The sequence below is a fragment of the Colius striatus genome, chromosome 2 (genome assembly GCF_028858725.1).
Source record: "Colius striatus isolate bColStr4 chromosome 2, bColStr4.1.hap1, whole genome shotgun sequence".
Classification (NCBI taxonomy): Eukaryota; Metazoa; Chordata; class Aves; order Coliiformes; family Coliidae; genus Colius; species Colius striatus.
The window spans coordinates 77798623-77810875 of NC_084760.1; the positions used below are offsets into that span (position 1 = coordinate 77798623).

General features: G+C 54.4%; 1 protein-coding gene across 2 annotated transcripts; it reads right to left on the reverse strand.

The window, feature by feature from the left end:
- Positions 1-204: 204 nt before the first annotated feature.
- On the reverse strand, positions 205-12146 carry GTPBP2 (GTP binding protein 2). 2 transcript variants are annotated; one of them, XM_061991224.1, is made up of 12 exons: positions 11682-12146; positions 8534-8560; positions 7732-7916; positions 7321-7429; positions 6597-6794; positions 6153-6327; positions 5195-5414; positions 4669-4804; positions 4287-4345; positions 3390-3561; positions 2520-2684; positions 205-2100 (listed from the first exon to the last, which is right to left on the reverse strand). In XM_061991224.1, exons 3-12 carry the CDS (start codon positions 7863-7865, stop codon positions 1903-1905), a joined length of 1566 nt encoding a protein of 521 aa, XP_061847208.1. In that variant the 5' UTR covers positions 7866-7916; positions 8534-8560; positions 11682-12146; the 3' UTR covers positions 205-1902. The 2 variants fall into 2 exon arrangements, with proteins under 2 accessions (XP_061847208.1, XP_061847207.1); XM_061991223.1 differs by lacking the exon at positions 11682-12146 and adding an exon at positions 10907-11152.
- Positions 12147-12253: the final 107 nt, after the last annotated feature.

Sequence of the window (12253 nt, forward strand, 5' to 3'; positions counted from 1 at the left end):
GCTCAGATAAGCCGAGAGGCCAGGGCTGTAAACAGCAGCACGCGTGCATTCCTTCCACACCACAGGACGGTATTTATAGGGCTGAATGCAGGAAGCCTGGGGAGGGGTGGGTGAAGAGCAGCCACCTCCAACCATGACCCAGCTCTAAGGGCAGCAGGGCGAGAGCTCAGCTCCACCCTGGCTTGTACAACTCTGCCAGCAAGCTCAACAAAACATCTTTATTCTGTACATTTATATATAGATGCTTGGGGAAGAGAGACAACCCCCAGCACTAGAAAAATTCAAGACAACAAAACATCAATTATGAATAGCATGGCACCAAGAACAGTCATGCCACAGATGGCAGGGATGAAGTGAGACCAGCCACCAGCTATTTCAGAGGTCACGGCACCCCATGCCCACTTTGGAGCAGAAAACAGCAGGGCTGCTGCAAACAGCTTAAGTCTCCCCTTACCCCACAGGCAGCTTTCTTTGTGACAGACTAGCACCAAGGGAAGAGCTTGCTGGCGGCTGGGGCCCGTTCTTCTAGGCATGGGTGAAAGACCATGTCACTGTAACACTCAGACCACTGCCAGGAGGGGAAGAAAGAGGGATCCTGCTTCAGCAGTGACCCAGAGCCAGCAGCTGCTATCTTGACACTGTGCTGATGGGGAAAAAAAAGCAGATCTTCAGCTGCATCAGTGCTTCTCCCAAAAGAGAGGTTGCTCCTGTCACTCCTGAGCTGCCTCTGAATCTCTTTGTGTATCACAGTTTCCCCATCAGGTACAGTTTCAGTACCAGCAGCCCGGAAGCACCACGTGCTCTCTGGATGGCAGCAGTGCCATCCAAGTGTCCAAGTGCTATCACAAGCCCTCACCCTTCTCTTTGCTCAGGGCTGCCAGGCCACTGTGCCATGCAACAGGGCTGTTGCTCACAGCTGATGCATATGGACTAACAGTCAGCAGTAAACCCGGAAGCCTATGTACAGCTATACAGCTCCTGCTGCATCCTCCTGGCTGCCAGCACTCACACACGGCAGCCACTGGGCACTGCTTTCCTCTGACAATGAACCCTAGTGGCAAGGGAAAGGAGTCTTTCTTGAGGAGCAACAGAAATAAGATCACACCACTGCCAAATCACACCTAAAGAGCAGAAGCCACTGGTACTGTGTTAGTGACACAGCCTGTCCTCCGCAGAACGGCCTCCTGCCCTGCTGCTGCCAGCGCCAGATGGAAGTGCAGGCTCTACCTTTGGCTGGAGCAGCCGCAGCTCCCTGGGAGGCAGAGCGTGGGATGCTGCAGCAGCGCATACATGTGAGGGCAACAGGATGCTTGTCCAACAGTAAGACACTCAGATTGGAGTAATGCAAAACCAACACGCAAGTGGACACACAGCAGATTAAAGCCAACCAAGATTAAAACGGTTAAAAAGTGTCCTGAAAGGATTTTGAGAGGTTCAACCAACCCCTTGCTGTGGGTATCAGGACCTCTGCTGTCCTCTGCCCTGAGGTACGTGCTGCATGACGACTCAGGAGAGGATTGTTATCAACTCAGTGTTAAAAGAGCAGAAATGGGACCAGATCTTGTGTCATAGATGGAAAATCATCCCTTCACTGCTTGTCTTCAAGGGTTCTGCTCCTCCCAACCAGTAATTTTCAAACAGTAAACAAAGCCAGAACTTGCCTGCCCGGGTCTGCAGGTGCCTCTGATCTATTCTGAAGAAGGGCAGGACAATGAGACCTTCAGGCAATGTGGCTTAGCTGAATGCCAGCAACTCTCCCAGGCTCCATCTCACAGTGTGGAGGAGGGATGCCCAGGCCATATGAGGACAGCAGCAGTTCCAGGCACCACTCAGAGAGCCACGAGAGCATCCATCCTGCTCAGTGGCTGCTGGTAAGCAGAGATCTCCCCGATCTAGTGGTAGTCAGAAGTTCAGCTGCCCAGACCCCAGGGACTCCTCCAGGCCGTTTTCTTTGGTGGTGATGGCTTGGAGGTCAGTGACATGCCCAATGCCTTTGGTGACTCCTTCACGGAAAAGCAGCTTGGCTCCAATCTTCAAGTATTCGGGGTGCTTGATGAACCTGAAACGGACAACTGCCTTCTCTCCTGTCCGCAGCTTGTCCTGGAGAGAAAAAAGGGAGAGCTCAGATCGATGTGCCACACCGATGCGTGCAGGAGGGGTGCATGGTGGATGCTAGGATGAGGCAAATAAGCAAGTTGCTTTCCTCATGCTGCGTGGCTTAAGCACTTCCTGTTACTGTGTGTATGAGAGACAGGAAGGCACAAGCTTTGGAGAATGGAGAGTTCACCTCCCTTCACAGTCTTGCTGTATGTATATAGTACATCCAGTGGCTTATATTGTGAGGAGGAAATTCTTCAACGTGCTGGGAAGAAAATCAACCAAATGGATGGAGTATGGTCATAGAAAGGGGCAGAGCTACCCAAGATACCAGCAGCCCCTAGCTTTACTAGAAGACACAGTGGAATCCCAACAAGCCCTGCAGGGAGGTGTGCCTTTCCTCCCTTTCCTCACATGCCTACCTTTCCATGGATCTTCTCTACAATGGCAGTCTGTCGCACATTCCCCACGTGCACCGTCACCTGGAACCCCTTCCGGAAAGTTGTGGCATGGAACAGCAGCACAATCTCAGCTTCGAACACTGAGCAGATGGTGGGGTTCATTTCTGGGCTCACCATGACCATACCCTACACAACAACCCAAAGTTCAGACCAGTTAGGGCCAGTCTCCTTGCTTCTGAACAGCCTCCCTGAAACCACAAGCATGTTTCCACTTTGGGGTTTGGGCTTGCATCCAGTTTTCAGCACTGTACTCATCTTTGTAGCTTGGCCATCTTCTCCCATTCCAGCAAGTGTCCCAATTGCCAAACGGTAGGGCTTGGAAGGGACCTCTAGAGATCATCCAGTCCAACCCCCTGCTAAAGCAGGTTCACCTCAGTCAGGTTGCACAGGAACGTGTACAGGTGGGGTTTGAAAACCTCCAGAGAAGGAGACTCTACACCCTCCCTGGGCAGCCTGTGCCAGGGCTCCCTCGCCCTCACAGGAAAGAAGTTTTTCCTCATGTTTAAGTGGAACTTTTTGTGTTCCAGCTTATGTCCGTTACCCCTTGTCCTGTTACTGGAGACAACAGAAAAAGTGTCGCCCATCCGCCTGACATTCACTCTTTAAGTACTTGTAAGCATTAATGAAGTCTCCCCTTTGTCTTCTCTTTTCTAGGCTAAACAGTCCCAGATCCCAAAGCCTTTGCTCATAAGAGAGATGTTCCAAAACCCCGAAAAACATCTCTACTTGATGTCCAGAACTTCCTTCCCACCTTACCAACGGGGCACCTCCAGGCAAGCCTCCAGTCCTGCTTGCTGGAGCGGTAAGGAGCCTGTGAAAAGCAGGACTCACCTTCCGAAGCAGGGAGCGGTCAAAGGGCCCAAGGGCCAGCGTGGCGGCCTGCCCGGCCCGCAGCACGCGGCATGCCGAGCGGTTCCGCTGGATGCTGCACACCTTCAGCCGCAGGAACTTCCCGTCGTCCGTGGGACCCACCACCAGGCTCTCCCCTTCTCGGCAGATCCCGCTGCCCAGGGCAGAAGAGCGGGACAGTGTTCATCAGGAGACAAGGAAGAAACATCACCCTCTGAGATCAACCTGCACAAACTCCCTGAGGCTATGGAGGCGGGTGTCCTTGAGCTCTTATCTGGGACCAACTAACGGAGATGAATCGCTGTTGGGAAGAGGGATTCCCTATAGCAGGAAGGAAAGCCAGGCTATCGCTCCTAAGGGCACCAGGTATCCCTGGGCCAGGGTCCGCTCTGCCCTAAGTGCCACACTGCACTGCGTCTGCTGCAGAGCCCGCAGCCAGCACCAGTTCTGTGGAGACACACTGGGAGCTAAACTGCTCTGATCGCTGCCCAGCACCGAGACACAGCAGCCTTCTCACGAGGCAGCACCCAGTTAACCTCTGCTGGGAGCGGAGGCCTGGCCCTCTACATTTCCTCCCCCTGCTTGAGCAAGGAGGAAAGCAACACCTTGGGATCATGGCTAACTCCTGCTGACTCTGGGTTCCAGAGTGTTTTCAGTTAGTACCCTACAGGTCACATTCCTAATCCAGCAACTTTAGAGCAGACTGCCGCCACATGACCTGTCTGCTCTGTAGGGTTTTAACCTCACTTGGCTCAGTCAGCTGGCAGCAGTCAGGACTGAGCCTCGCACTGCTCCCACCTGCAGCAGGGGACTCTAACCTTGTGGGAACCCCAATAACCATTTGCACCCACTCTTGCCTGCCTGCCTGCCCTCACTTACCTTGACAGAGTTCCTCCCACAACAGTCCCCACCTCTGGCACAGTATAAATTTCATCGACCTGCAGCAAGGCAACAAGAATAAGCTGCTCATCAGGCACTGTCTTGGAGCTTTCACCACCTCCCACTACCTTCTCCTTGGAGGAACTGCTCCTTCTTAAGTGGCAATCAGAAAAACCACCTTTTCCCTGAGATGAACATCCTTTGATTAGGACAGAGCCCAAACTAACAGGCTTTTTTTGAGGACCAAGTCCTTTCTTTAATGTGTCCTCATAGTCCAGGTGTTTACCACATCCCTGCCCATGGTGTCCAAAGCCCCCAGATGTTTGTCATGTCACAGCAATGAGTGCAGTGCCAGAGCTTGAAACAAACTATCTTCACACACCTGAAACTCTGTGAGTTGCTGCATTAGTTCTTCCTGCTCTTTACTGTTGGTCAGCGGAGGGAGGATGTTGAGGAAAACTTTTAAGAGATCCAGGTTCTCTCCAGAAACGCTGGACAGTGTGAAGATTGGGGTGATGCTGTCAGACATAAACAGATAGTAATTAGCAGAAGGCCAGAGCGCAGCTGCAGAAGGTGGCTGGGATTCTGAATTAACAAAGTCCAGCAAGAGGACAGAGGCTACAGTGATAAATGGCCAGAGCAGGAAGGCACAGGGGCTAGGTGCAGTAACCCCTGCCTCAATGGTTGGTTGAGGCACCAGTTCCCCACCAACCCACACTTCTGTAATAGAGAAGTGACTCCCCTAGAGGGGAAAATGCCTTCTTGGAGAATGCAAAAGTAGGAAACTTGATGAGGAGGCAAGATGTTTGAGGTGCAGCTGTTTCCCCCGTGGTTGCCCTTGCCCAGCTCCGCACTGCAGCCCAGTCTGAGCTGCCTGCTCCGGACAGAACAAAGCCATTGTCCCTTACTTGGGAGACTGTGCAAACTGCTGTGCTGCTGTCACAGCGTCGTCATCAGAGTTCACAAGAAGGGGGAGCTTGTTGCAGCCTGGCTGCTTCAGGATGCGCTCCAGTTGCTTCACTGTCCGTTCCACCGTGGCTTTTGAACACAAATCAACTTTGCTGATGACAATGAAGAAGGGGACCTTGAGGGCCATGGCCAAGCCCAAGTGCTCTCGCGTTGTGCCTGCTGCAGGAGACAAGCGAGAGCGTGAGTGCAGTAGCAGTCACCAGTGTCACTTGTTTATGGGACAGCTGTGTCTCCCAGCTCTCACACAAGCCCACTCCAGAGATTCCATCCTAACTCCTTGGTTCATCAGGCAATGAAAAAGCAAAATTATTCTTTTGAACAAAACCAAACAACATCCATCCAGAGAAAATAAAAACCACCAGGAATTTTTGTGACTGATCTGTTTGCTTCAGAAAGATGCAGTAGTTTTCATTCTTGAGTTAAAGTTTGCCATGATCTAGGTGGACCTGCTTTAGCAGGGGGTTGGACTAGATGATCTCTAAAGGTCCCTTCCAATCCCTACCATTCTGTGATTCTATAAAACAAGCAAAGAGACATCAAGGAAAGACGTGCTGCCACATCATTCCAGACATGGCATTTTACAAGGCTTCAGAATTCAGCACCTGTAAGAGTACATCAAAGTTCAGCATTTATTTTTCTGACAAACACAGCCTCGAGTTCCAAACAAGCCTCTCTGCCCAGGGCACAGTTTAATGCAGTCTACAGCTGGTTAAAGGATCCCAGCTCTGCTTCCTTCCCAGGCACTCAGAGGCACTGGCTTGCAAGAAATCAGTAGCTGCTTCCGGTCTAATATTTTTGTCTGACAACCGTTCCCAGCTAACAAGGACCCCCACTCTCCCCCCTCTCCATTCCTCCTCACACATTGCTGTCAATCCATGCAGGGAGGGCGACACTCACCGATGCCAGTGTTGGCGCTAACCACCAGCATGGCAAAGTCTGGGCAGTAGCTGGTGAGGCCAAAGATGGTTGTTTTCAGATACTTGTGGTGGCCAGCCAGGTCAATGAAAGTAATCATCTTGGAAGAACTCTCACAGATCTCTTCTGCTGTTCGAGAGTCACTGTAATTTACCACCTGAGGAACATAAGGACTTGGTGAGAGAAAAAGCCCTGGCAGGGAAGTGAACTCAGATCTTATCTATCCACTTTGACCTCAGAATTAATGGGATCATTCACTATGGGCGCAAGAAATGACGTCTGTTGTAAGTGGACAAGCAACACTTGGGTCCAGCTAAAGGGACAGAGCTATGCCACCTCTCTTCCCTCACATCTCACTCACAGATATAACAGGAGGGTAGTCCCATTCTCTTCCAGCTTTCTAAGCTCAGCAGCCCACTCTCTCACCTCTCCTTTGCTGTTGAAACCGAGGATCTCAAAGCTGATGCTTGACGTTCTTCCTGACTGGATTTCGTGGAGGTGCCGGAAGAGGTTGAGGCGAGCTCTGCCCCGACCGTTGTCCAGCTCTCCTTGTGTCAGGACACCCAGCAGGGTTGACTTCCCTGAGTCCACATTCCCCAGCACAGCTACTCGCAGGTCTAAGAACTACAGCAAGAAGAACAGAGAAATCACAAAACTTAACTGCTGCTGTGCTGGATATGCAGGATCATGACATAACAGCCGACATGTACCTCAGAGAGCTCTCCTCCACAATGGATACCCTCTCGTGTAATATTGCTCACATCGTCCTCACATCACTGCCCAGGACTTTTACTACACTCTTCTAGAGTTGTGATGTGATAGCATAAAAAAGGGCCATGTCCCTGCAGCAGGACCTCTAAATCCTTCTTTGCTTCCACACTGGCTGGCATCAGAGCTGTTGCCATAAAGGTGAAACAATTTCCCACCTCTCACCCAGGTAATGTTCCCTACTGGTATCTGCCTCAAACACAATCTTGAAGATGAAGTGTGTTATCATCAAGCCTCCCTCTGGTAGCTCTTTAAAGCATATGCTATAGGCCAATCCATAAGGAAGTGCCTCTAGGGTTTGGGCTCCCATCCCAAAAGGAAGCTGCTTTATGAAGCCTCTAAGTCTCTGTTGGGAAAGGATGACAGAGTGGCAGGTCCCTACCTGCTGGTTATCAGGCACCTTCCGGACGAGCACCTCCGTTATCTTCCTTGGGACGTCACTGTCATAATCGACCTCTCTCTCCCGCAGTACCGTGATGTCGGCCCCAACCCTGCCACAAACACCATAGGAAGGAGTGAGACACACTCGTACTCAGCAGCTATTGCACCTCTACAGCCACAGTAGGCAAAGCGAACGGGGTGAAGGCTGGGGACAGCAGGGAGGGAGCCTCGAGCTTTCAACCAGAAGCCCTATGACTGCCTTCGCATTTCCAGAGCCCCACGAAGAGGGGATTTTAGTCATATGGGGCTTTTGTAGAACAGAGTCAGAGGCTCCTCACGGAACTCTTGGGGCCAAGCCTCTCTACTGAGGCTGCTTAAGGCTACAGATCCCTCAGATGAAGGGAACACGTACTTCTCTGCCATGCGGCGCAGAGTCTTGAGCGAGGCACGCATCTCCTCCTCCGAGAGGCCCACCAGCAGCCCGTTGTCCTCCACACCAATCTGATAGACGGCCTCGCCTCGGCCTTCCTGCAGCCGCCACTTCATCTGCGTCACCAGGTGCTCGAAGCGGTATTGCGAGGGGTTCACCAGCTTCAGCTGTTCAGGGGATACAGTCACAGCCCGGATGCAGGAGGAATCCCACTGCCTATGCCAGCAGCTTCCCTCACCCAACACCACCAGGCAATGCTCCCAACTCTTACACACTCCTAGAAGACTCAGCCCGCCTTAGTCTCTGCATAGAAGCCATGGGACAGGTGAGAATGGGATTCACAAAGGTGCATACACTTGACAGAGGAAACTTCCTGCATCTCGACAAAGGGATCTGTACCCTGACTGCTGCAGGGGTAAAGACAGCACTGCGGGACCTATCTGTGACACGGGAGCCACCTAAGTGCAAATGGCAGAACAGCCACAAGAAAGTGGCAAATAATTGTCAGGAACACCTGCAGCTCTCTCTCAAAACAAAGAGGGTTCAGGAAAAAATACGGTGGGTCTCATTTCTTAAAACAGATTCCTTAATATGAATACTGAGATTAAACTCTTTTCGCTCAGTATACCGAGTGTTGCTCGGCATAGAGACACAGAAGATAACTTATTACACTGTTCTGTCTTTTCCTTAGACATGTTCCCCATATGCTGTCTTTGGTGAAGTTACTTGTTGCAAAATAACCCTCTGGGAGGAGGACCTCCTTCTGTAACCTCAAAAGGCTCACCTTGTACTCGATGTTCCCGTCTTCTGCCTGGCCAGGGAATGAAACAAGACAGAAAGGTTAGATGCTGTGCCAGCAGGGACTTCTATAGGCATCAGCTGCCCAGATACTCTGCAGCTCGTGCTGATTGTTTCAGAGAGAGAGAAAGTGGCAGAAATATATTGTGTCTGCCATTCATACCTACACTCAACTGGAACTTACTTTAGGTTTGTTTCATCTGTTTGCAACCCACACCATGAAAACCAGATGACAAAACTAGAGGGGGACACGGGGAAATACTGTTTTGGGAGAGATATTTCTTTACTGACAGTAAAGAATAGGGTTGGTCTAACAGACATAGAGAGGTCCAGTTTCAAAAAGATGCAGACCAGTAGATGACTAAAAGTCTCCCCCTTCACCCGTTTATGACTCACAAGTGCCACCCACAGCACCCCACTCCCATTCTATCCAGCAGCTTCCATCCACCCAATGTATGCAGAAACAGGGGACTGGGAACCAAGTTGCTGCCTCCTCTCCTGCACACTGATAACTTCCCCTCACTCAATCGGTTTTTCATTGACTCCTTTCGATACCCTTGTTTGTTATATCTTTGCAGGACAGAATGCCAACAGACAGAAGGAAGCAAGCTACTGACTTCTTTGCAGTACAGCAAAGCTGGTCACTGGCCTGGCAGTTCTGAAGAACCAGACCTGATGAGACTCTCAGTACACAACATCCTCAGAAGAACTTTCTCAGGAAGGTCTGGAGCTAGCCTGGGTTGCCAGAGAAAGGCCTGGGTACTCATCAAGCTCACTCCAACCACAAGCTCCAGCTTTCAAAAGAGAATATATAGCCAATATTGAGGTAACTTTCCCATTGATTCAGTGTAAACACCACCAAGCCTGCTGGAGCCTGCAGGAAGCCAGTTGGCAGACTAAATGGGGCTGCCAATACTAAGCACTTCCTTCTCTAGACTCCGATGTACATGTCAGAAGAGGCAATGGCCCTCTCCTTGCCTTCCAGCTCAGCTCCTAACCACAGCTGTGCTTATGGTGGCAAAAGGCCAACAGAGAGAAGTCTTGAATCATGAGCCCAGCTCTCAGGCAGTGGAGCTACACAATAAGGAAAGGGTACTTGTGGAAGGTTTTCCTCTCTTACCATCAACCAGCTTTCTTGCTCTAAGGAAAACACAGTCACAGAGTATGCTGTCCTCTAAATAAGGGGGTGGGTCTCTTTCAAGGCAGCTGAGGCTAGAATAAGCAGCCCAGACTTGCTGGGCCACATACTGCAGAGGGTAGCCAGGGACAGGAAGCTGTGCTGAAACCACAGGGGGCTGTCCAGCCTCCAGCTGAAAGCAACAAAAAGGAAACAGCGGCTGCAGGGGAGAATCATGCTGCCCGTGGAGACCTAACAGTAGCAAAGCACTGTCTTCCCTTCTTGCCAAGAGCCACAACCCTGCCTGGTGGAGGAATTGCTCCCTTCCAGCGCAGGCTCTTATACATTTTACAGAAAGCTCACTGAGCGGGGCCAAGCAATCATGTGTGGGGCAACGCAATGCTTCCTGCAATAGCAGTTTTATTAGTGTGGTGCCAATTGCCTGAGCTAACCAACACACACCCACTTATACTATCAGTGCCATTTTTGCCCGCTTCAACAGTGAAGTGCCTCACACCCTCTCAAAACCATCTGCATCTCCATGTAAGAAAATAGTTGCCAAATTAGCCGGTGAATTACTAGAACCTGCCAACCAATGTCTGTGAATGTGGCAGCTGGAAAGGGACTTGAACGCACCAGATCGGCTCTCGGGGAGATGTGCTCAGGATGCTCTGGACTACGAGTTGATCAAAGCTTTATTTCCAAACCTATTTATTTCCCAGACGGTAAAGCACGGATGGAAGCCGGGCAGCAAGATGCTGCTAACGGGCCGGGTCTGGTGGGCCACGCAGGGGGCTCGCTGGCACCCGGGGCACAAGCACTGCATGCTGCCACGTCAAACCTCAGAGGAGAGACCGGGACGGGAGGACACACACCGTTCTCGGGGCCTGGGCTACAGGACGGCATCACCTGCCACGGCTGCGAGCCCAAGCCCGGCGCGACCCCGCACCGACAGCGCCGGGACCCTCGGCCGAGCCTCTTCAAAAACTGTTCCCAGCCTGACTCGCGACCCAACCTGTCAGGGCGTGTGGCCGCCGCGGGGCCGCAATCCCGCGCCGCACCGAGCCGCCCGGGGGGGAGAACGGACGGCATCCCTGCGGCGGCTTTCCCCGTCCCCGGGCCCTGCCCGGCCCTGACAGGAGCGGCGCGGGTCCCCACGGCGCCAGGCCCCGGGGCGGCGGGAGCCCCCTCCGTGGCTAGCGGGACGCGGTGGCTGTCAGCACGGCCAGGGTAGAGGCTCACCTCGGGCGGCAGGTACGGCGGGTTGTTGGCCTTCCCCCCGCGGCTCCGCCCGTTCTTCTTCTTCGCCTTCGAGCCTCCGCCGCCGCCGGGCGCGGGTCCCCCGCGCCCGCGCAGCGCGCCCCCGGCCCCGCCGCCCGCCGGCCGGCAGCAGCCGCCGAACAGCTCCGACACCCGTGAGTCCATGGCGGCCGGTACGGCCCGGCCCGACGCCGCCGTCCCGGTGCGGCGCCCGCTCCCCCCACCCGCGCTCCCCGCCCCGGCTCCTCCGCCCCGGCCCTGCCGTCAGCAACCGCCGCGCGGCGCCACGGGAAACTGAGTCCCTCCCGCCGCCCGCCTACAGCTCCCAGCAAGTCCCGCGCCCCGCCCGCTCACAACTACAGCTCCCGGCACGCCCCGCGGTGCGGCCTGCTCGCTCCCTGACGGGCTCCCTCTGCGGGGGCGCATGGGAGTTGGAGTCCGACGGGGGGAGAGGACGCACGGCACGCGGGGTGCCGCCGCTACCCCAGCATCTGCCGGTGCCAGCGCGTTTCCCCCGTGGCGACTCATAGGCGAGGCGGAGACCCAGGCCCCCTGTTCAGGGACAACGAGTTACCGGCACCCTCTCTGACTGGCACTGGGGAGCTCGGACGTTTTGGAAGGTGTTTGGGATTAGAGGTACCTCCAAACCAGGCAGAGGCAGCAGCTCCGCACAGAGCCATGCCAGACGGCGTTTCAGCTCCTGCTGGGCAGGGTGCAATAGCGAAAGACCCTGCTGCCCTACGCCGTGTCTCCTCACCGAGCGTTTTGCCGCTCAAGCCTCCGCCAGCCAGCCTCATTTTCTCTCCGCCGCATCCTCCGGGGAGGGCAACGCTTGATTCACGTTTCTCATACTCCTCGGCGCTTTGAACAGGCAGCCGACGTTGCGGCAGAGCCACTTCTCCCGCCGCCAGCGCCGGGCAGCGGCTCCTCCTGCCACTCACCGCCGGCGACCGCCCTCTCCTCCCCGTGTTTTGCAGGCGGCACCCAATGGGGCCGCGGACACGTTGTTTCCAAACACGGCGGCTCCCACTCACAGCACGCTCCCCGCCTCCCAGCCGCGGCAGGAGGCGAGCCCGCCGCGGGGCGAAGGGACCGGAGTCGAGAAGGCTGCCAGTCGGCGGCAGAGGATAGTTCAGCGTGCCGGCGGCGGCCGGCGGAGTTTTGCCCCCTCACCGCCAGGCACATTGCAGACGTGCTACGGGCGGGCGCAGCAACACGGCAAGTTTGCCGAGTGCCGCCGGCAGCGCTGCGAGGGGGCGGCCCCTGAGCGCGGCGCCACCGGGCGCGGCCGGCGGCTGAACACCGCCCCCTGCCGGCCGGGAGCGGCGC